The sequence below is a fragment of the Desmodus rotundus genome, chromosome 12 (genome assembly GCF_022682495.2).
Source record: "Desmodus rotundus isolate HL8 chromosome 12, HLdesRot8A.1, whole genome shotgun sequence".
NCBI classification, from domain to species: domain Eukaryota; kingdom Metazoa; phylum Chordata; class Mammalia; order Chiroptera; family Phyllostomidae; genus Desmodus; species Desmodus rotundus.
The window spans coordinates 50,761,434-50,784,818 of record NC_071398.1 but is presented as its reverse complement, the minus strand read 5'-3'; the positions used below and the strand labels follow the sequence as shown (position 1 = coordinate 50,784,818).

The 23,385-nt window shown below is 44.0% G+C and overlaps 1 protein-coding gene and 1 pseudogene across 10 annotated transcripts in view; both read left to right on the top strand.

Annotated features, from left to right (window-relative positions):
- The window catches only part of PEG3 (paternally expressed 3), a 28,793-nt gene extending 13,330 nt beyond the window's left edge, over positions 1-15,463 (top strand). For 5 of the 10 annotated variants that reach the window (XM_024570002.3, XM_024570005.3, XM_053915969.1 and 2 more), the window contains 7 exons: positions 468-947; positions 1,523-1,606; positions 2,571-2,876; positions 2,961-3,070; positions 6,852-6,954; positions 7,746-7,835; positions 8,180-15,463. In XM_024570002.3, the coding sequence (XP_024425770.2) occupies positions 554-947; positions 1,523-1,606; positions 2,571-2,876; positions 2,961-3,070; positions 6,852-6,954; positions 7,746-7,835; positions 8,180-12,024 (4,932 nt within the window). In that variant the 5' untranslated portion in view covers positions 468-553 and the 3' untranslated portion in view covers positions 12,025-15,463. Of the gene's footprint in view, positions 1-400; positions 948-1,522; positions 1,607-2,570; positions 2,877-2,960; positions 3,071-6,851; positions 6,955-7,745; positions 7,836-8,179 lie in introns of all 10 variants that reach the window. The other 5 variants (XM_045203828.2, XM_045203827.2, XM_045203825.2 and 2 more) reach the window with 5 other exon arrangements.
- Positions 15,464-21,866: 6,403 nt separating this feature from the next.
- LOC112313482 (large ribosomal subunit protein eL27-like) lies at positions 21,867-22,267 on the top strand (annotated as a pseudogene).
- The last annotated feature ends 1,118 nt before the right edge of the window (positions 22,268-23,385 follow it).

The window sequence follows — 23,385 nt, the reverse complement described above, 5'->3', positions numbered from 1 at the left end:
CTCAGAAATGACAGGATTGGCCGTGTCCCCTAATGCCCTCTATCCATTTTTGCTAAGAAAAAAACACATCCAGTTCTAGTAATGGCTAGCATCTTGACATGACCACTATGTCAGGCATTGGGTGGTGAGGCCTGTTAGGTTTATTTGCTTATGGAAGCTTCACAGCTCTAAAAGGGAGGTGGGTTTATTGTTCCTTACTTGCAGATATGGGGACAGACTCTAGGATGTTAAGTTGCCCAGGGTCACAAAATCAGTTAGCAGAATTAACTCCTTCAGTTTTGGGGGCGGGGCCCAGAGGTCATGCCTGCAACTTGGCGTCCCATGTCTGGGTATTGGGGGATTTACGCACCTCTTGCCTGCCTTCGCCTATTCACAAAAGCATTGTTGATACCCCTTTTAGGGCAGCCCTGTGCCACTGCCTGCTCCTCAACTTCTGGGACATGTGTATATCTCCTTACAATCTGCAGGTCCCTGAGTACTGACTGTCACGGGCTGCTGCGTCTTTCCTGTTGACTCATGTTTGGTTGCTCCACTGAAAATTTTACTTACAGAAATGCTGCCTCCAAAGTACTTGTCTGCCAGCAAGCCCAGGAAGTCTTGGGCCCCAGATCTGTATGAGCTAGACAGTGACTTGACTAAGGAGCCGGATGCCGTCATAGGAGAAGGTGCAACTGACTCTGAATTCTTTCATCAGAGGTTTCGGAACTTCCTCTACGTGGAATTTGTTGGGCCTCGGAAGACTCTGATCAAACTCCGAAACCTCTGCCTTGATTGGTTGCAGCCAGAGACTCACACCAAAGAGGAGATTGTGGAGCTCTTGGTCCTTGAGCAGTACCTGACCATCCTCCCAGAAAGGATCAAGCCTTGGGTGCGAGCAAAACGGCCCCAGAGCTGTGAAAAGCTTGTGACCCTGCTGGAGAAATATAAGGAGATGTATGAGCCGGAAGGTGAGACTGCGAGGATGATGGGGCCGCCAGGAGGCTGCATGCCCCCAGCTTCTCAGCCCCAGCACTGCGCATGTTCTGGGCCAGATCACCCTCTTTGTGGGAGGGTATCCTGTCATAGGGTGTGTAGTGGCACCTGGCTTCTCTACCCACAAGATGCCAGTTGTACCTCCCTCCCCGGCTATGACAACCAAATGTGGTATGGCCAATGTCCCTGGTTAGAAACCACCCACCCACCACCCTGGGGTGTAGGGGAAAGGAGATACTTCAGTACAAGGGGTTCTGTGAGGAGCTGGCACGTACCTTGTGCTCTGGCCCCAGTTTCTGTAGACCTATGGGTGTGGTGCCCCAGGAACTTGTATGTGGCTGCAGTTAGAGAGGAGGAAGGCACGGTTACAGCCGTGTCCCCACCCAGGTATGGTAGGAAGCTGAAGTGTGATGGGCTCACGCAAGCTTCTCATGGAGGTGGAGTTATTTGGGGGATGGGGTGGGACAGTCCTTTCCACCACTTGGGGGAGCTTGTGAGAGTGTGGGCAAAAGATGGTCAAACACTAAGTAGGTGTCTGGTGTCCTCTCAGACAACAGCAGTGACATCCACAGTGAAGACGGCATGGGCCGGAAGGGAGCGGAATCCCCACCCCCACGCTCTGCCTATTTCTACAGTGAGTAACCAGTAAGGTTATGCCAACCATGGGACCATTTCCAAACTTCAGCCCAGTCTGCCCAATGTTTACAGGTGCATGGTGAGCATCTAGACCCCAATAAAGGCAGCCCTGCCTTCCCCAGGGCAGCTGCTTCTGCTCAGAGATCTGAGGGGAATGTTGATTTAACTGATGACAAAATGAGGCATTTTTACATCAAAAGCAGACACCAATTTATGGAGCAAAATGCAGTGTGTGTGTACTTTAACTTTATTTTTAGAGGAGAAGGGAGGGAAAAAGGGAGAGAAACATCCATGTGTGGTTGCTGCTCATGTGCCCCCTACTGGGGACCTGGCCCACAACCCAGGCATCTGCCCTGACTGGGAATTGAACCAGTGACCCTTTGGTTCACATGCCAGCACTCAATCCACTAAGCCACACCAGCTAGGGTACAATGTATATTTTTTTAATGATGGAAGTATTTCAAGCTGGAAATTTGCAGTAGGCTATTTCAAGCTGTGCCCATATCCCAGGAGGGGCAAAGTTCACCCCTTTGCTTCTAAAGCTATTTCATTTTTAAAGTTTCTTAAGAGGAGCATTGCTTTTGGGGAGGGCATGTGTTTTGTACTGTACACATTAAGAATCACTGGGGTAAGCCAGACAGCAGAGGGGCTGATGTCCATTCTCCTGGGTGTGGGCTTGATAGTGTAGGAACTGGGGAACTGGCAAAAGTGTCTGAAGCTTTGGGACTTGCTTTAAAGGAAGCCCCACTTAGGCAAAGCCTCCAGAAACAGTGTTCCAGGTCTAGGATAATGGAGAATCCAGATCACCCTTGGGTGTCTGGAGACCCCATTTGGAGATCTATTTCCTGAAGGCAGGAGCAAGGTTTGTGTTCTTCTCTGACCGGGGTTGGGGGTGTACGTGTAAAAAGGGAACCCGTGTGTCAGAGTGCTTTGTTCACTCCTTGAACGTCTGGCTTTCTCAGGGAACCGGGATAGGGATTGGGACCAGGACTGGCATCATGACCGAGATCGGGATTGGGATCGTGACCGAAACCGGGACTGGGATCGTGACTGGGAACGGGACTGGGATGGAGACCAGAAATGGGATCGTGACCGAAACCGGGACTGGAATCGAGACCGGGACTGGGACCGGGCCTGGGAGCGAGGCCGGATGCGGGAGCGAGACTGGCTGCGGGAGCGAGACCGGCTGTGGGAATGGGACCGGAGGGGCAGAAGCAGGGACCTGGAGTTTCGAGAGCGCTGGCCATACACCAGGAGTCCCAGAAGAAGTAAGTCCTGCGTTCTGACCTGCTCCCTGATGTGCCTGTACAGGTGGCAGGGCCTTTTCCTTCAGGATGCCTTTCCTTTCCCAGGATTTCCTCAGCGGGATCTTTCCCTTCCTATGATGGAGAAAACAACTTTTGCAATGGAAAGAGGGCGCAGACGTAGGAACCTCATGATGGAATATGAGTCGCAATCCCAGGTATGCTTAGGTTTCCTCTCTTCCTGGAAAAGCTGTCTTCATTTCATGGCAGAGATGCCTTTTCCACCAGGGTATGTTCCTCTGCCCCTAAAATTCCACCTGGGTGGCAGAGCCCCAGTCACTCCCTGAAAGGATCCCAGGCACGTCCCCAGAGGAGACAAGTGGCCGGGGTGACTGCTACCTATTTCCTAATTCATCCACATAGTCAAAGGGATTCTTCTACTCCACACTCGTGTCACTCGGTAGATTGTTATGTTGGCTGTTCCCTAGCGGGCCAGGGAAGCAGGGTGATTCTGGAGAACTTTCTGTCCCTCAACAGGGAGTCAGAGAAGTTGCACACCCACGGGGCAGACTAGTGAGAAAGAACAAAGGCTCTGGAGATGACAAGAATTTGATTTGAAGCCCAGCTCTGCCACCTGCTAGCTGTGTGGCCTGGGATCATTTCCTTAACTAAAAGCTGAACCTCAGTTCCCTCATCTGTAAAATGGGTGCAGGGAGGAGTGAGTGAGATTCACACACATGCATGAAGTGCTTGATACAGTGCTGGCACCAGGTAGGCACACATGTGATGCCAGCAGGTACAGCAGTCATTGTAAGAGGCAGTGCACTAGGGAAACTGGCAAAGGGAGAGGATGTGGGATTTCAGCTGACCCTTAAGGAGGAAGGAAGGTCACTTGTGACGTGGCAGTTAGCCCGCATCTCTTTTCACATTTAAGTACCTGCCTAGGTCAGGCCCTGGGGAGTATGAAGCTAACCAAGACAAGGCCCTTGCTCTGGAGGCTTTCGGTCTTACAACAATCAGCACAAATAAACCTCCATATAAATAGTGTATCTGACTGCTGATTGGTCAGAGCCCTTGGCCAGCTGCAGCATGGGGTGAGGGGAGCTCAGGCATTGGGGAAAACCCAAGTAAAGGCGTTGAAACAGGAACCAAATACAAGCTAGACTGGCTAGAACACAGAGGCCATGAGACTCAGGCCAGCCTGGAAGTGTGGATGGGCCTGGTCCCTTGTCTCCCATAGCCCAGCAAAGTGTGCAGGTCTGTGTCCAGGGCTCTGAGGTGGATAAATAGTGGTTCTTGTGGCAGGATGTATTTGATGGGTCAGATGGTGGAGGACTTTGAATTCTGCCCTGAAAACTCTGTCATGTGTCCACTGTCTTAGATGTGGGCAGGGACCTACAGATGAGGATTAGGATGAGGATGAGGATGAGTATCCAGATGTTAAAAGCAGAGCTTCTGCAGCAGCAATACATGGGAGGGGGTCATAGCAGGTGGGCGGGGTCAGAGGTGACCCAGGAGCTCCAAGCCTGAATGTGGGTTATGTCTTTGTTGTATTGGGGGAAATACCCTCAGTTTTGTAGCACACTTAGTTTGTCACAAATTTTGATTTCTTATTTGGAGAAACCAAATTGACCAAAATTTTAGGAATCCACATAAAAATGTTAATTGTAGAAACTTTTAAACTTGATTTTTGAAAAAGAAGCCTCTCCAGTGTGAATGTGTCACATGTGAAGGTGGTTCAGTGATTTCTGAACACCAGTCTACGAGCCGGATGAAGTGTTCAGTGATCTGTGGGAAGTGGGAAATGTGGATGATTTTATTTGGGGAGGTGTTAAAATACTCTTTTATGAATTGAAGGTGATAGGAGATTGGTAGTTGGATTTTGTCTTGTGTTGCTTTTCAAATACCCGGCCTTGACAGTAAAGAGTGGACCCCATGTCTGTGTAGTCCACTGATTCCTGCAAACTCAGTATGGTAGAAATAGCAGCAGCTAAAGATATAAACTACATTTGGGGGATGTACAAAACAGGAAGTTCTCATCTCCTTTTAGTATTACATGTGAATCTCTTAATGGTTCTCTAGACAGCATCTATTAACAGGGGAGTTAATTGCAGCTTGTACAAATTTAGGTACCATTGTTGATTACAAACACAAAGTGAACAAACTGCTGTAGAGCTACCCACTTGCAACAGATTATCGATTTTACGTCAAAGCATAATTTTTCTCTCATAGGAACAGTAGCATTCAAAATTCAATGTACATTTTTACTTAGATTAGGCAAATATATGAAAAAAGTCCCTTCCCTTTTGCCCTTTCCCATTGCCCTTAGGGTCTGTCAACACCAGAGATGGTGACCCCTCTGACTCCTTCAGCCCCCCAAGTTCTTGACCTCATCTGCTCTCTGCCAGCCCCTAAGTTAGGAGCTCTGGTTCCCCCCGCTCTCACAAGTGCATCTTCACTATAATAAACCAGGGCTGAGATCTGAGGAAGCACTGTTATTGCAAATCAAGCACAGTTGAACTCTTGCTCTGGAGCTTGCTATCTGATCCGCAAAAATGATGTGATTTAGCTGTACAGGGTGCTAATTATGCCAAGTTTGCAATGCCTCCTGAGCTTTTCTACTTTGTTTATTGTCCTAGAAATTCTCAGCCCTAACCTAGAGTTTCATTCTTGAAGCTCTGCTTAATGTTGGTGGGTTTTGCTGTTTAATTACCAGATGCTGTCAGTTGCTTTCCTCCTAAATCCCAACACCTTTGCTTATTTATCTTTCTCAATAAGAGATGTACCCAATTGTGCAAACACTCTTTTTGCTGCATTTCCACAGGGCTACAATGTTCATGCTACTTCCCAAAATATCTTTATATAATAGTTTAGAGTAATAATAATATGTTTTCTTTATATAATTTTTCCCTACTATTTAAACCACTCATTACATTGCAGAACAGCCTCACCCACAATATTGCAAGGCAGGCTGATGCCCTTCTCTCCATTATACAGATGAACCTGAGGCTCAGAAAGATTTCTGTTCCCAAGATTGCATGGCTCCCAAATGGTGCCGTCCTCCTTGAACCCTAATTTTCTCTATCTCTGAAGCCCATGGGCCTACCACGGCACCATCTCCCTCCCGCAATCTGTCTCCAGGCATTGGTGCCATGCTCCCCAGGACTGGCACCCTCTGAAAGCAGTCATGTTCCAGTGCAGCAATAAGAAAGGGTTCTGCAAGATTCTGTACAGAATACTCTCCTAAGTAATTCAGGGAATTTAATAGTTCTTTTTAGGAAAGTATCCATTAAAACAGAAAAGGCAGCTATAAAATGAAGGCACTCAGTACTTAAGCGATTCCTGGGTTATTTGGACCTTGTACACACCTAGAGGAGCCCACAGTGTAGCCATATTGTACAAAGGAGGTGTGTGCAAGAGGGTGACAAGGGGACAGGGGCAGGGGAATGAGGCTTAAGGCATACCTCCTGACCAGATGTCTGCTAAAACCCATTTTCTTTCTGTTCCACACATGTCCCATGCATAGTTGATATTCAGCCTGTTAAAGCCTTCCCATCAGCCCCCTTTCTCTCTGTGTCAAAATCTTACCCACCACTTAAAGCCCCACCCAAGGCCCTCTACAAAACCTTCGCTCACTAGTCCAGCCCACCCTGAACTGTCCCTCCACTAAACCCATTTAGCACTAATTATCTGTACCCCACTTTATTGTTTATTGTTCTCTAATTGTTTCATGAGTCTTTTCTCTCCAACCAAATTATAAGCTGCATGAGGGCAAGGAATATGTGTCATATGTCTTTTGGATCTTCCTCAGAGTATAGCACCAAGGTAGGTACAAAGTAGGTCCCTAGTAAAACTTGACTTGGATCACTCAGAACCCCAAACACTGTGAGCACTTTCTACATACCTTTGTGTGTGTAGCTCTTGTGTTGCCAGCATTCTTCTCTCTTTGGATGCCCATGGGAACTGACTCCACTGAGAGGCCTGTGTTTGCTGTTCTAGGATACAGGGTCATACCAGGACGTTTTAGATCTCACCGAGGACAGGAAGCTTCAGAACCCAATTCAGGACAACATGGAGAACTACAGGAAGCTGCTTTCGCTGGGTAAGCTGCTTCTCCCATCATTGAAGCATTTTGTTACCTTACTTTTTTCAATTGCAGGATATGAGAGTCCGTGTTAATATATTTGACTTCAAAGGTGATAAAAAGCCTTTAAAAGATTTCAATTGGAAGAATAAATGAAGAGATTTGTGTTTTTAAGAAATTGTTCTGGCTATGGGTGAAGACCATATTGTACAGGGTGGAGAGAACAGAGAGATGGTGTAACTCTTGCCATGAGAGTTGACACTTTTATAGACTGGTAACAGCAGAGATTTTTACATACACACTTACAACAGGATCCTGAGCTCCAGTTTGGACAAGTTCTACAAGACAACTAGCATGGTCGTAGCAGGCAGTTGGCTCTGCAGGTCTAGTGCTGGGAAGAGAGAACTGTACCGAGAGTGTTGTGTAAGGCAGTAGAGACTTGAGGAGTTCTAGTGTATGGAGAAGAGGTGGGGTAAGAAGAGTTGCGAGGTAGGAGGAAAACCATGGAGGCCAATGAAAAAGTATATGAAGATTTAGCAGGTGGTTGTGAGAAGGTGAAGCCTGAAAAGGATGCACTGAATTTAGGGACACATGAATGTCTAGGCACAAATTTATAGGTGGAGTCAGGAAGATTAATTAAAATTCAGATTAGAGTGGTAGTAAAGAAATGAGACTGCAAATAGAAGACATTCAAAGGATTGGATATGGGCTACTTCACATTTAGTGGCTCAGAGAAAGACAGACATCAATTTATGGTGATGAGTCTTGGTCCCCTACTTGAGTATGAGCTGTCGTATTATCGTGAACAGGGGTTCAGCTTGCCGAAGACGATGGCCACTCCCACATGACACAAGGCCATTCAAGGTCAAAGAGAAGTGGCTACCCAAGCACCAGCCGAGGTAAGCACTAGGCAGATATGCGTAGTGGCCACTTTAATCAATGAGAAGGACGCTATATATACATACAGTGAGTTCTCACTTAATGTCCATAGGTAGTGTGACTTTACACGAAACGTCTAACGAAACCAGTTTTACCATAGGCTAATTGACATAAACAGAGTTAACTTCCTACGGCATCTCATCCATGGTAAAATGAAACGACGTTGAATGAAATGATGTTACTGGAGGACCAGCTGTACTGATGAACCTTTAACAATTTATATTCACACTGCCATCAGAGAACTGCTGTTATTTTGTACAATTACAGGACCTAGGGAGTATTTACATTTGCTCTTTCTTTTCAGGTCTGAAAACCGTGCCTGAAACCAAAAAGTCAACCCATCGCCGGGGAATTTGTGAAGATGAATCTTCCCACGGGGTGATAATGGAAAAATTCATCAGTAGTGTTTCACGAAACTCCAAATCTGGAAGGGCAAGGGACTCTAATGATCGGTCACTGAGGTTCCCCACAAGGCAAGACCATGACTGGAAGGAAGTTTCCTTCAACAAGAGGGAGTCATTGATTCAGGAGAGGGGCTGTGAAGGGAATGCCTTTGGGGGAGGCTTTAATTGTGACTCAGACCTTGTTTCCAAAAAGAGAATTCTTGAAAGAAAAAGGCGCTATCAATTTGACACAGATGGGAATGGTTCCTTTCATGATCAGAGAGGCGGTCCAAGGAAGAGACCCTTTGAGTGTAGTGACATGAGGAAATCCATGAGCATGAGCAGCCTTAGTTCCTCCTCCTTCACTGAGTCGCAGCTGCTTGATTTTGGGGCAATGCCTTATTTGTGTGATGAGTGTGGGAGGGCTTTCAGTGTGATTTCTGAGTTTGTTGAACATCAGATTATGCATACTAGAGAGAATCTCTATGAGTATGGTGAATCCTTTATTCATAGTGTGGCGGTCAGTGAGGTTCGGAAAAGTCAGGCTCGAGGGAAGCGTTTTGAATGTAAGGAGTGTGGGGAAACCTTCAATAAGAGTGCCGCTCCTGCTGAACATCAGAAAAATCACTCTAGAGAGTATTTCACAGAATGTAATGATGAGGGATATGAGGAGCCCTTCATGCCTAGCCCCACTTTCCGTGAGCTTCAGAAAATATATGGGAAAGATAAATTCTATGAGTGTAAGTTGTGTAAGGAAACCTTCCTTCATAGTTCTGCCCTGATTGAACACCAGAAGAAAACCCACGGGATAAATGACAAAGATGATGAGCATGGGGAAACCTTTAAGCCCAGCCCAACCTTTAAGGAGCTTCAGAAAATACATGCTAAAGAGAAAATGTACGAATGTAAGGTGTGTGGGGAGACCTTCCGTCATAGCTCATCTCTGAAAGAACATCAGAAGATTCACACTAGAGCAAACTTATTTGAAAAGAAGGGTAAAGTACGTGAGGAAACCTTTATTCCAGGTCAGTCCCTTAAAAGGTGGCAGAAAACTTACTCAGAGGAGAAGCCGTATGACTTTAAAGATGGTGGGGGTGCCTTTAGGCAAAGCTCAGGCCTCAGTGAGAATCACAAAATTCATTCTCAAAAGAATCTCTATGAAAGCAGAGGCTATGGGAAGTCTGTCATTCATAGTGTGCCCTTCACTGAATCTCAGAAGAGTCATACTATAACAAGACCACCTGAAAATGAAGACGAGAAGGCATTCACCATTAGCTCTAACCCTGATGACAACCAGAAATTTCCCACTAAAGAAAATGTCTATGAGAGGAAACCAAATGAGAGGTCTGTTATTCATAGCTTAGCCTCTGCTGAAGCTCAGGAAAGTCACAGTGCAGTGGGGCCCAATAAACCGAAAGTGATTGCAGAGTCTACCATTAAGAGCTCAAATGTTATTGAACATCAGGAAGTCCATGCTGGAGAGAAGGCCTCTGAAGGAAAGAAATACGAGAGGTCTGTTATCCATAGCTTAGCCACTTTCAAACTTCCCAAAAGTTTCAATGGAAGTGAAAGTAATGAGAAGGGAAAGTCCTCCACTTACATCTCAGATCTTCATCATAAACAACAGAAAACTCCTGCCAGAGTGAGCCCTTATGAAGAGGGTAAAAATAACTCTGTTATACGCAGTGTATCCCTTACTGAACCTCCAAAAAGTCTTACTGGAGAGGGAACCAGTGAGTTTAAGAAGGATGACCAGTCTGTTTCCAACTCAAATGCCCGTGAACATCAGAAGGCTCATGCCAAGAAGAAAAACATTGAGCGTAGGAACTGCGAGACCTCAGTAATTCACTCCCTACATTTTGGTGAACCTGAACCATTTCGCCCTAGAGAGAAATGCTATGAATGTCCAGAGTGTGGAGAGTCCTTTGTTCGTAGCTCTGACTTCACTGAGCATCAGAAGATTCACCATAGAAAGAAGCCTTCTGGAAGCCAAAACTATGAACGATCTGTTATTCGCAGCTTAGCTTCCACTGACCCCCAAAAGAGTTATGCTGAACAGCCAGCGCAGACAAGTTACGCTCAACAGTCAATGGTGATTAGTTATGCTCAACAGCCTGCACAGGCAGGTTATGCTGAACAGCCACCGCAAACAGGTTACACTCAACAGCCAGTGCAACAAGAATGTAAAGATTATGGGCAACGCTTTGCTACCATTGAAGACCTTGGTGCACATCAGAAAATCTATGCCCAAGAGGAATTCCACAGGGGGAAGCTGGCTGGAGACTCTGTAGGCCTTGATGGGCCTGGGCAGGATGAGGAGGATAAGCAGGACGAGGATGAGCAGGATGATTCTGAGGACACAATCTATGGATGTAAGGACTGTGGGCTGGGCTTCGCAGATCGTGCAGACCTTAAGGACCATCAGAAGGTTCATAATAGAGAGTATCTCACTGACCCTCGTGAGTACACACCTTCTGTAATTCACACTCATTCCGTCAGTGAATATCAGAGAGATAGCACTGGAGAGCAGCTCTATGAATGCCCAGCATGTGGGGAGTCTTTTGTTCATAGCTCATTCCTTTTTGAGCATCAGAAAGTCCATGAGCAAGATCCATTTTATGGACAGAGGAGGTATGAGGAGCCTTTCATGCAACCTCTGGTCATTAACCCACAGAGGCTTCATGACCCACAGAAGAATCCTACAGGAATGTTTCTTCAGTGCCAACTGTGTGGACAAGACTTCATTCATGGCTCTGTCTTTAATGAACATCTGGCACTTCATATGGCAGAGAATTCATTGGAACAGGGCCAAGGAAGTGGAGATGCTGTCAGTCCAGGCTTATCCCTCACTGAGTCACAGAGAAGTCAGGCTGAAGAGCACTATGAATGTGAAACGTGTGGAGAATCCTTCCTCACTCAGTCAGACCTGAGGGATCACATGAGAATTCATGAGAAAGATGAGCCCTATGATTATGGGGCTTCCTTTGTTCACACTTCATTTCTTACTGAGCCCCCCAAAAGAGATTCACCATTCTATGAGTGCAAGGACTGTGGAAAGTCCTTTATTCATAACACAGTTCTCACTAAACATCAGAAGCTTCATCTTGAAGAGGAAGAAGCAGCAGCCCAGGAAGTTGAAGCCAATGTGCTTGTTCCGCAACGAGAAGTTCTGCGTATCCAGGGGTCAAATGTGGAAGCGGCTGAGCCAGAGGTGGAGGCTGCTGAGCCGGAGGTGGAGGTCGCTGAGCCCAATGTGGAGGCTGCTGAGCCCAATGGGGAGGCTGCAGAGCCCAATGGGGAAGCCGAGCAACCCAATGGAGAGGCCGAGCAGCCTAACGGGGATGCTGATGAACCAGATGGGGTGGGGATTGAAGACCCAGAAGAGAGTGTAGAAGAGCCAGAGGGAAAGGCTGAGGAGCCAGAGGGAGATGCTGATGAGCCAGATGGTGCAGGGATTGAAGACCCAGAAGAAGAAGGTGAAGATCAAGAGATTGAAGTGGAAGAACCATACTATGACTGCCGAGAATGTGGAGAAACCTTCACTTCCAACTCAGCCTATGGTGAGCACCTGAAGAGCCATGCCAGGGTGATCATATTTGAGGCCGGAAATGTCTATGGGGAAAGCTCACACTACACTGAACATGCCAGCACCAGCACTAGTGACCACAATAGGGCTGATGACAAGTACTTCAAATGTGATGTCTGTGGGCAGCTCTTTGGTGACCGCCTGTCTCTTGCTAGACACCAGAATAACCATACTGGCTGAGAACACAAGTGTAAAGATTGGAAAACCTTTATTTAGAACTTAAACCTCACAGAGAATTCAAACCAATTCATAGTAATGTCAGAAGGAAACTTACCTTGGCTTTTAACATCAGACAACTTGGACTGGAAAGGAACTGAAGGTGGTGGAGGTTACATTGGTCTTAACTGTCCCCATCAAACACCAGTGTGCATGTGGGGAAACCACAGCACATACCTTACCTTTCATCCGAGTAGTCAGATTGAGGGAAAGCCCAAGGAGATTCTGAGACTACAGAAATAGCCCCAGCCACCTTTAAATGACACTTCTGTAACCTATATATAATTTTCCTGGGATGTATAAAAAATAGCAAGTCAGCAAAACTGATCACAAATATTTGGGTTTAATATGATATATAGTTACAGTTTACTGTGCAGAATTACCTGGAACGCTTTGATTTGGCCCGGAGTGGGGAGGAGGAAATAAGCAACAAATTAGAGTATATTTGTAAGCCTCTTAGATCCTGTGAAAGATTTATTGTGCATTATTTTGACCCCTTCAGTATATTTTTTTGAGCAATTGTGTGTTATTCCTTATTCTTCAGTGTTCCTCTAAGGGTGTAGACATGGAAGATAAAGTGTCTTTTACTCTGTGCTGTTTGAAAAGAGAAGTGCTTTGACCTTACTTTTCAACCATCTGTCTACACCAAAACTTTGGAACCTGATGCTGTCTAAGCCTCTGAATTATGTAGCTTGACCTTTTGTGACCCAAGTTGATCCCTTGCTACGTTGTACCTTGAAGTGATTTTCATGCAAACTTTTTAACCAACTTAATGTGTGTTCAATAGTGAATTCACAAAAGCTGAAGCTTTTCCCTGTAAATGTTGCTTTTTTGCCTTTAAAAGAGTGGGTTGCAACCGTTACTGGATCAAGGCAGTGCCTAATGAAGGTTGAGAACCATAGGAAGAGGCCCTCGTGTTGTAAATAAGGATGCAGGTAACAACTTTCACCACTTTGTGCGCTTCCTGCCTTAAGTGATCAGTAAATAGCAGTGTGGCTTTGTTAGAATGTGCTGCCACAAGTCAGTTTGCACCTGGGTGCCCAGGAGCTAGTATCCTTAGAGCTTTCTTTTGCTGAACTTAATTCTTGTCCTCGCTTCTCTGACCCTCAACCCCATGTCTAACTTGCTTTTGTTTTTTTTAAAGCTTGCTTTACAGTCAACCCAAGCTTAACAGTCAACCCAAGCTTAACATGGACTCAGGTTCCCCAGCAGCCTTAATTTGTTTTGTTATCATCTGCTCCCTCCTCTTTGAGCCCTCCTAAGTACTTCTGAGCTATCCATCTGTGTTGTGTTGGTCTGATTGCCTTAGTTTTCCATTAATTACAGATTGGCCTCATAGCTTGTGGTTTCCTGTATCTTGTTGTGTGGACTACCTGTGTTCCTTTTGCTTCCCCTCACATGACTGTTGAGACATTTTTGGGCTTTGAGTTGGCTGGAAAAAAAATTCAAAAATTAAAAAAAAATTAAAGTGTATCTGTAGAAGAAGTGAGCAAAAGAGCAGATAATTTGGGCAAGAACATTAAAATACTTTCTTGGGGAATGTGCCCAATCTCACTCTCCTAGATCTGCACGGTTAGGGCTCAAGGAGAGTGACAGAGCTGCTGGGAATGCCAAAGTCCTAGGGGGTTTGGGGCTGAGAGCACAGAGAAGAACCGAGTAAGCCAAAGGGAGTCCCAACACAGCAGCAGACCTAGGAGAGTGAGAAAGCAGACAGAAGGAAACATCAGGAACAGATTGGAAGGCCAAGTCAGTGAGACTATGTCCTGGGCAGTTTAGAAGGAGCCATTTTGATGGCATGGTGTAGGTGAAGGCCAGCTGCATTCAGAGACCGGTTGAGACGGACATCCGAGAAAACAGAAGCAGTGAGGTGCTGCCTCAGAGGAGGGCTGTTAAGTCACGAGCCATTGCTGATGCTGGGGTGAACTTGGGTTCATCACTGCTGGCAGAATTAACTGGTAGGAACTTTTCAGAAAACAGCTTGCCAAGTGTCAGGGTTTCCGTTTCAACCTTGTGTCTGTGAAAAATTAGGAATAAGTTAAATGCCAAACAATAGGGAGAATGATTAAGTGAACGTATCTGTGATTCTTACGCAGCTGTTTAGAAATGATAATCATGAAGAGTTATGTAGTAACGCGGAAATATATTTACAGAATATTAAGTGGAAAAAGCAGGACACAGAATTATATTTATACTACAATTATAACTGTTTTAAAATGTATGCTTATAGTCAACAGCTGTTGTGTTGTTGTTGTTGTAGGCTTATAGTTGAGCATTATTTTCTTAAATTCCTTGATATTCCTTATGGTAGTGTTAGTAAAAAGTTTATAATCATGTCTCATTGTGAACATAATTTGAACTCGTTATCAGACACTTGGAAGATAAAAGTGGAGGGAAAAAACCTCATTCCCACCATCCAAAGACGTACACTCTTTAGAATATTGTTTCTTGTTTCTGTGCACAGGTTTATGATTATAACTGTCAAAACATGTATTCAGAATAGGTGTTATGTTATCTTTGTAGAACTACAGTTAAACACTTCCGTCTTAACGTTCCTTATTAATAGTGTTCTGATAACTACCTAAAGTTTATTATGTGTGTTTCCATTACAAGTTCAATACATACCCAGAGGAAAAATTGGAAAAGGAAAAAAATCACCCATATTCCCAACATCCAGCAACTGTTAACACCTTGATCTGTGTCCTCTGTTTTGTTTCGGTGCCCAAGCTTGTGATTATGAGTGTTGAATATGTATGTGTAAAGTCCAAGGTGAAAAAGCTGAAAAATCATTAAAATAGTGTTGTCATTGTGGGATTATGGTTAAATATTTTGTCTCAAATTCCTTGAATGATCTTTGGTGTTTTGGTATTAAATCTTATGTATGTATTTTTCCATTAAAAATATAATACATACTCATAGCAAACTTTGGGAAATTCAGTAAAGTAGAAGGAAGTCACCCATGTTCCCAGTACCTAACAGTAACTCCTGTTAACATCTGTCTGTACACCTGTCTGATTGTTAGGGCGTTAGCGATAAGGATGCATAGAGTTAAAGATGGGAAGAAATCTGGAAAATAATTAACAAATAGTGGTGTGGTTGTGGGATTATGGTTAAATATTTTGTCTTGATTTCCTTGAATAGTCTTTATCATAGTGTTTTGGTAATTCACCTTTATTACATGTATTTCCATTATAAACACAGAATGTGTTCATTTATAGAACCTTTGAAGTTGCAGAAATGTAGAAGAGAAACTCACCCATATTTTCATCATCCAAAGGCTGTGGTTAATTAACATCTTGATATATTTTTCCATCTTGTTTCTGTGCACAGGTTTTTGGTTTGTTAATATGGTTGTGGTTATATCTATCTGTAATAGTGTCAACAATAAAAATAAAGTTAAAAATAAGATATTTCTCAGTCTCTTCTTTTGTCTATTTTAAGAGTTTGGGATTACTAAATATAGTGGGGATTTTTTCATTAAAATTACACATCCAGAATATTAGTGCCTTCTTAGGCCTTAAAGTCTGCCTCACAAATCTCATTTCAGTTTTCAGTATTGCATATTTCAACAGTTCTGAGGGGTTTTTAACACTACATGATTCCACATTTTGAACTGCACTTACGAAATTAAAACATTGTTAATAGTATTTTTTAACTTGGTAATAACCACACGCATATTTCAGTTACTTGAATTGGCATCTAAAATTTTAATCTTATTTAAATGAGATTCAGAGAAATAAGAATGATTCCTTAACATAAAAATGTTAAACATTATGGTTAAGCATCTCTTTATAATTTGTATTCCTAAATCTTGCCTGAGGTTAGAAGGTGTCATTTCCCTGTTTTTTAATCTGAAGTCACCACCAGAAACATTCCAGGAAATTTGGTAGGTTATCATCCCAGATAAATTGGTAGGTAATTTTTAAATATGCTTGTAATTCCATCATGGCCAGAGGTTTTCAGTCAAGTTGCTATTGGATAACCATCAGCTATGGCTATGCATTGCACCATACACAATTTCGATTATTGTGTCTCTGACTCCATGACACAAAGGAGATGGTTACTTATGTGACATCCCTGTAATCCCGTGCATGTCACGTGATTGGATTCTAAAGATAAAAGAGTATACTTTTCATTTAGGTCCTATGGGATTTGACAGTGGCAGAGTCCTGTGTTCTTTCATATTCTCAGAACTTCTATTACAACGAAGATCCATTCTACTTTGGTTATTTCTTGTGGCATGCAACTCTGGTCACAGCTTGGATGGTCCTTTGAGAAGAACCACCAGTGTAGGTCACAGTGAGAGGGTCAGTCCTCATTTATGATTGATTTCCTTAAGAGTACATTTTGGAAGGAAGTAGATTAAGGGAATGAAGTGTGGGTCATTGGGAGTTGCCTGACTAGCACTTACACTCTTGGGAATTCCTCCACTCGAACCTCCATTGTAGAGAAAACTACTCCCACACCACCATGTTTATTCCACGAGCTTTGATCTGTCCCTGGCCTCAGCTGATTGGCACTCATGGGATCCTGGTGTCCAGACTCGGAGTAAGGGCTACCTGGGTGGTCATATAGGCTGGGGCTGGGTGTGCTGAAGAACAATCCTGGAATAAGGCCACATGGCCAGAGGGAAGCTTGGATCCTTGTGCCTCATCCACCCGAGTCCCATGTGAATCCTTGGGTTCCCTAAGTCCTCCTGCATCTTTATTATTACCCGCCTTTCACATGATATGGCTTGGTTTTGTTGTAGTTTTTCCTTTTTAGTAGCGCCAAATCCCTTCCCCTTTCTGGGACTACTCAATTTTATGAGAACGCCACAGCACTCTGCCCTGCCCCTTCTAAAGGCTGAGCTAGATGCCAGTCAGGCTCCCTGAACAAATGGAAACAGGAATTATTCCAAGGTCAGCAATGACCTTTACTAGCTTCTGTCACACAGGTAGCCAGAGCTATGCTGGTAACATGTACTTCTTGGATCCTGATTGTTTAGCTCTTCCTTTGATTCTCTGAGCCACCCAGTATGCTCCCAATCTATTTCTTCTTTTAAAAAAATTTTATTTATTTTTAGAGAGAGGGGAAGGGAAGGAGAATGACAGGGAGAGAAACATCAATGTGTGGTTGCATCTCATGTGCCCCTACTGGGGACCCGGCCTGCAACCCAGGCGTGTGCTCTGACTGGGAATCAAACCAACGACCCTTTGGTTCGCAGGCCGTCGTCACTCAGTCTACTGAGCCACACCAGCCAGGACCCAATCTATTTCTTTTTTTAAAAAAATATATTTTATTGATTATGCTATTACAGTTGTCCCATTTCCCCCCCTTCACTCAACTCCATCCTGCCCACTCCCTCCCTCCCACGTTCTCCCCCTATAGTTCATGTCCATGGGTCATACATATAAGTTTTTTGGCTTCTACATTTCCTATATTATTCTTACCCTCCCCCTGTCTATTTTCTACCTACCATTTATGCTACTTATTCTCTGTACCTTTCCCCCCCATCCCCCTCCCACTCCCTTGTTGATAACCCTCCATGTGATCTCCATTTCTGTGATTCTGTTCCTGTTCTAGTTGTTCGCTTAGTTTGCTTTTGTGTTTGTTTTAGGTGTGGTTGTTAATAACTGAGTTGCTGTCCTTTTTACTGTTCATAATTTCTATCTTCTTTACTTACATAAATACCTTTAACATTTCATATAATAAGGGCTGGGTGATGATGAACTTCTTTAACTTGACCTGCTCTGGGAAGCACTTTATCTGCCCTTCCATTCTAAATGATAGCTTTGCTGGATAGAGCAATCTTGGATGTAGGTCCTTGGCTTTCATGACTTGGAATACTTCTTTCGAGCCCCTTCTTGCCTGTAAAGTCTCTTTTGAGAAATCAGCTGACAGTTTTATGGGAACTCCTTTGTAGGTAACTGTCTCCTTTTCTCTTGCTGCTTCTAAGATTCTCTCCTTCCTTTAATCTTGGCTAATGTAATTATGATGTGCCTTGGTGTGTTCCTCCTTGGGTCCAAATTCTTTGGGACTCTCTGAGCTTCCTGGACTTCCTGGAAGTCTATTTCCTTTTCCAGATTAGGGAAGTTCTCCTTCATTATTTGTTCAAATAAGTTTTCAATTTTTTGCTCTTCCTCTTCTCCTTCTGATACCCCTATAATTTGGATGTTGGAACGTTTAAAGTTGTCCTGGAGGTTCCTAAGCCTCTCCTCATCTTTCTGAATTCTTGTTTCTTCATTCTTTTCTGGTTAGATGTTTCTTTCTTCCTTCTGGTCCACAGTGTTGATTTGAGTTCCAGTTTCCTTCCCATCACTATTGGTTCCCTGTACATTTTCCTTTGTTTCTCTTAGCATAGCCTTCATTTTTTCATCTAATTTGCAACCAAATTCAACCAACTCTGTGAGCATCCTGATTACCAGTGCTTTGAACTGTGCATCTGATAGGCTGGCTATCTCTTCATCACTTAGTTGTATTTTTTCTGGAGCTTTGATCTGTTCTTTCATTTGGGCCATTATTTTTGTCTTGGTGAGCCTGTTACATAAAGGGGCGGAGCCTTAGGTGTTCACTACAGCAGGGTAACCTCCTCCCTGCACTGTGATGCTGTATGTGGGGGAGGGGTCTGACAGGGAGCCATGGCACTTGCTCCACTCTCTGTCGGCTTTTAGTCACTTCCCCCTCTACCCAGATTCAAATTGGGCCCTTCTGGTGCTGATTCCCGAGTGGGTAGGTTTGTGGACATTTTAGGCCCCTGTGGGTCTCTCCAACAAACTCTCCTGTGAGGCTGGGATTTTCTCTCCCTGACACCTCAACACCCACAGTTTTCAATCAGTGGTTTGAGGCTTCATTTCCCCCCACTGGAACTCTGGGTTGCTGTGGTCTGTCACCTGGTCCACCAGCTGCTGCCTCGCTGGCCAGCAGCAGCTTTGCCTGCCCCACTCCACAATCCGTCACCTCTCTGGGTCCGCCAGCCACTGCCTTGCCACGAGTCCTCTCCGCCCAGCTGTCCGTCTCCGCCCCTCCTACCAGTCTGGATGAATGTTTCTTCTTTATCCCCTTGGTTGTCGGACTTCCATACAGTTCAATTTTCTGTCAGTTCTGGGGTTTTTTTGTTTTTAAATTGTTGTTGTCTTTCTTTTGGTTGTGCGAGGAGGCACAGTGTGTCTATCTATGCCTCCATCTTGGCCAGAAATCCCAATCTATTTCTTGTTTGCTTTACTTACATGGCCAGAGTTAGTTATTTACAACCCAAAGGAGCCCTAATATAGAAATTCATATAGATTGGGGTGGTAAACACACAAAACAATATACAGATGATATAGTATATAGTTGTATACCTGAAAACTATATAATTTTATTAACCAATGTCACCTCAATAAATTCAATTTAAAAGAAAGAAACCAGTGTAAAAATTGATACCAGAGAATATATTTTTTTCAATTAAATATTGGATCTTGGGATAGGAAACTAGAAGACCATGGCATGTGGAAGTAAAATACCTAATTATTGCCTGTAGTTGGTTATCTGTAATCATCTGCTTCCTGGGATGAACAGCTGCTGTCAGAGACAAATTCAAAGACTATGCAGGGTGTCCAGCCTGCAGCCCATGGGCCACATGTGGTCCAGGATGGCTATGAATGCAGCCCAACACAAAATTGTAAATTTACTTAAAACCTTTTTTTGTTGTTGTTCATGTGTTTTCATTAGTGTTTGTGTATTTAATGTGTGGCCCCAAACAATTCTTCTTCCAGTGTGGCCCAGAGATGCCAAAAGGTTGTACGCCCCTGTAGGGAAAGAATGTCTAGATCAGAGGTATATGAGGGTATCTACAAGCACCTCAATTTGGCAGCCAAATCCGTATCAGCCAAATCCATAGCCTCATGCTATTCCTACTATGAAAAGTTTGGGTGGCCCTAGGGAACAGGATTCTGACAGTCAGAATGGTGGTACCTAGGGGACTTGGAAAGATTGACACAACTCTGAAGCTTCAAACCCATTGAGATACTCATTTCACCAATTCCTTTCCACACCAGAGAAAATTGAGTAGGGTGCCAGTGGTTGAAATGTTTTCTGATCTCTGTGGTGATGGGAGGAACTCAAATATTGAAAAGGGGGTCACTTATTATAGGAAGCATGGCTGGTAAAATCAGATCCTGAGGGAGTTCTGACACAGATTCTTGGGTGTGATGCCCCTCAAATGATTTATATAACAAAATAAGTAAAAAGTCTAGGTTGGAAATAGGTGGGCTAGGTCCCCCACACTCAAGTCACAACCTCCTTGAAAGAGTATAAACAGAGACCAGAAGCCAGAGACCCTTGGGGTAGGGTGCTGCTATATATAACACTTCTGCCTTCCCCCTCACCTTCTGCAATGGTACCTGCAGTTTTTTACATAGATAATTCTTTTATTGGTAAAAAACAAACTTTTCAAGGGCCAGTAGATGTTGCATCTAAACAAACACTAATTCTTGGGGAATGAGACACTGCAAGGGGAAGAGCAATTAAAATATAACGTTTTGTCTGCAGTCAAGCCAGCTCCCCAGAACTGGGCTATGCATCTCCTAGTTACACCTTCCAAATTCTTCACTGGGTTTAAGTCACAACCCCTGTGCTGCCTGCCCCAGGAAGACACGAGTGAGAAAGAAGCCAGGACTGGTACTATACTCACCAGCCAGACATCTGGGGGCAGGTTGATCATACTCAGCTCCTATTACCATACAAAAACCAATATTTTATCTTCAATCAAACAGACACTTCTTCTGGATGAAGATTCTCCTTTTCCTGCCCACCAGCCTCTTTACAACATCTTTAGGCTTACTGCATGCTTCATATATCATTTTGTACCATTTGTAACAATTATCAGTCATAGTAACGCCACGTAACAAGCAACCACAAAACCTAGGACACACGATAAGTGTTTATTTCTCACATATCTAAGATCAGCTGAAGATTGATTAAGTGGCTCTGCTCATCTTTCTAGGCTTGTTCACATGTCCAGGGATTGGCTGGCTGTAAGGTAAAATAGGCTACTTTTAGCTGGGGGTGGGCAGGAGAGTTATCTACATGTCTGTCATCCTTTTGAGACTAGTGGACTACCTCCTTATGGTAATGCAAGAAATGCAGGAGAGCAAGTGGAAATACACAAGGCCTCTTCCATCTAGCCTTGGAACTTGTACCATCACTATTACCCAACTATATTCTATTGGCCAAACCAAGTCGCCTGGGGTGGGGAATATACTCTACCTTTGGAAGAATTCTAAAGCCACATGACAAAGTATTTCTTTAAATTTTTATTTATTGATTTGAGAGAGAGACAAACATCAATTTGTTGTTTCACCCACTTGTGCATTCACTGGTTGATTCTTATATGTGCCCAGCTGGGGATGGAACCCACAATCTTGGCATATCAGGACAATGTTCTAACCAACTGAGCTACCTTGCCAGGGCCAAAGTTTGTTTTACATGAGCCATTATAGAGGCAGCAGGTGCCCCAAACAGCAAGAGTGGCCCCACCAACCTCCTTTCTCGGGAACTACACTCGGCATGTTAGCATCAAGCCATCACAGCTTTGAACTGAGTCTATGGGCATCTGTGCTTTATCTTGACTTATTTTGTGTATCTATTTGCAAGATGTGTTCTAAGGTAATTATTTCTTCATTTCATGCCATTTCGGCTTTTGAAATGTTTAAAGAAACACTCTACTTTCACTACTTTCATATAGCAAGGGAAATAGGTATTAACAAACTGAATTCAATAGCACAGTAAAAGGATCATATGCCATGGCTTTCCTTTCTACTCTAGGCCCCAGTGTGGCTGCTGTCGAAATGGGCAAATTTATGAAACCTGGCAAGGTGGTGCAGGTCCTGGCTGGACGCTACTCCAGATACAAGGTGGTCATTGTGAAGAACATTGATGTTGGCACCAGAGCATACATGCTCTGGTGGCTGGAATTGACCACTGTCCCTGCAAAGTGACAGCTGCCGTGGGCAAGAAGAAAATTGCCAAGAGGTCTAAGATCAAGTCTTCTGTGAAAATTTGTAATTACAATCACCTCATGCCTACAAGGTACTCTGTGGATATACTCTTGGACAAAACTGTCGTCAACAAGGACATCTTCAGAGACCCTGTTCTAAAATGCAAGGCTCGACAGGAAGACAAGGTCAAGTTTGAAGAGAGGTGCAAGACCGGCAAGAACAAATGGTTCTTCCAGAAGCTGCAGTTTTAGATCCTTTTAGTTTCAGTCATTAAAAATAAAAAAAATTAAAAATTTAAAAAAAGGATTGTACACCATGATTGAGTGGGAGTTATTTCTGGAATGCAAGGATAATTCACCCACAACATAATAAAGGCCAAATATGACAAACCTACAACTGACACCATACTTAACAATGAAAAACTGAAAGCCTTTCCTCTAAGGTCGGGAACAAGGCAAGGACACCCACTTTCACACACATCTATATAACCCACTACTGACAATCCCAGACAGAGCAATCAGGCAAGAAAAAGAAAAAAGGAATCTAAATTGTAAAGAAAAAGGAAAAGTACTTCTTTTTTCACCATGCAATGTAAGATAGTCATAGGTTCTGGGGATTGGGATGCAGATATCTTTGGGGAGCCATTATTCTACCTCACTCTCCCCTCTTAGTTTGGAAAAGAAGGAAGAGACAAAATGTTCCCTACTTTGTTTTCTGCAGTAAGAAGGGGTGGAGCTGTCCTTCTGAATGTGTCTCCTACAGTCAAATGTTGCCTAGATCAAGGGTTAAGAGCATCCTTCCTAGAACCAAGCTGAATCTGGGTTCAAATCCAAGTTTCCCATTTCATAGGTACTCTATGCTTTTATTTCCTGCAAAATAGAAACAATAATATCTCTCCAGGACTGCTTGCATAATCCCAGGGCCAGGGGAGGGCAGTGCAAAATTAAAATGTGGGAATCTCATGTTCACACTTATTAAAAATTCCAGCCCTGGCTGTTGTTGCTCAGTGGATTGAGCACCAGCCTTACAAACCAAAGGGTTGCGGGTTCAATTCCCAGTCAGGGAATATGCCTGGGTTGCAGGCCACATCCCCAGTGGGGGGTGCGTAAGAAGCAACCACAAATTGATATTTCTCTCCCTGTCTTTCTCTTCCCATTCCCCTCTCTCTAAAAATAAAAATAAAAAAGAATTCCAGACATGCACAGCAGAGCATTAAACCTACCTAGGGATACACCTTCACTCTCATCTACCACACCCAGGAAAAAGGGGTAGTCTGGGGCTTGGGTGTGGTAGCAGATGAGGCTGGTGATGCAGTGAGCCCAGAGTTCAGGTTCTCCTCTCTCTCCACCTTCTCAAACAACCAGGGGAT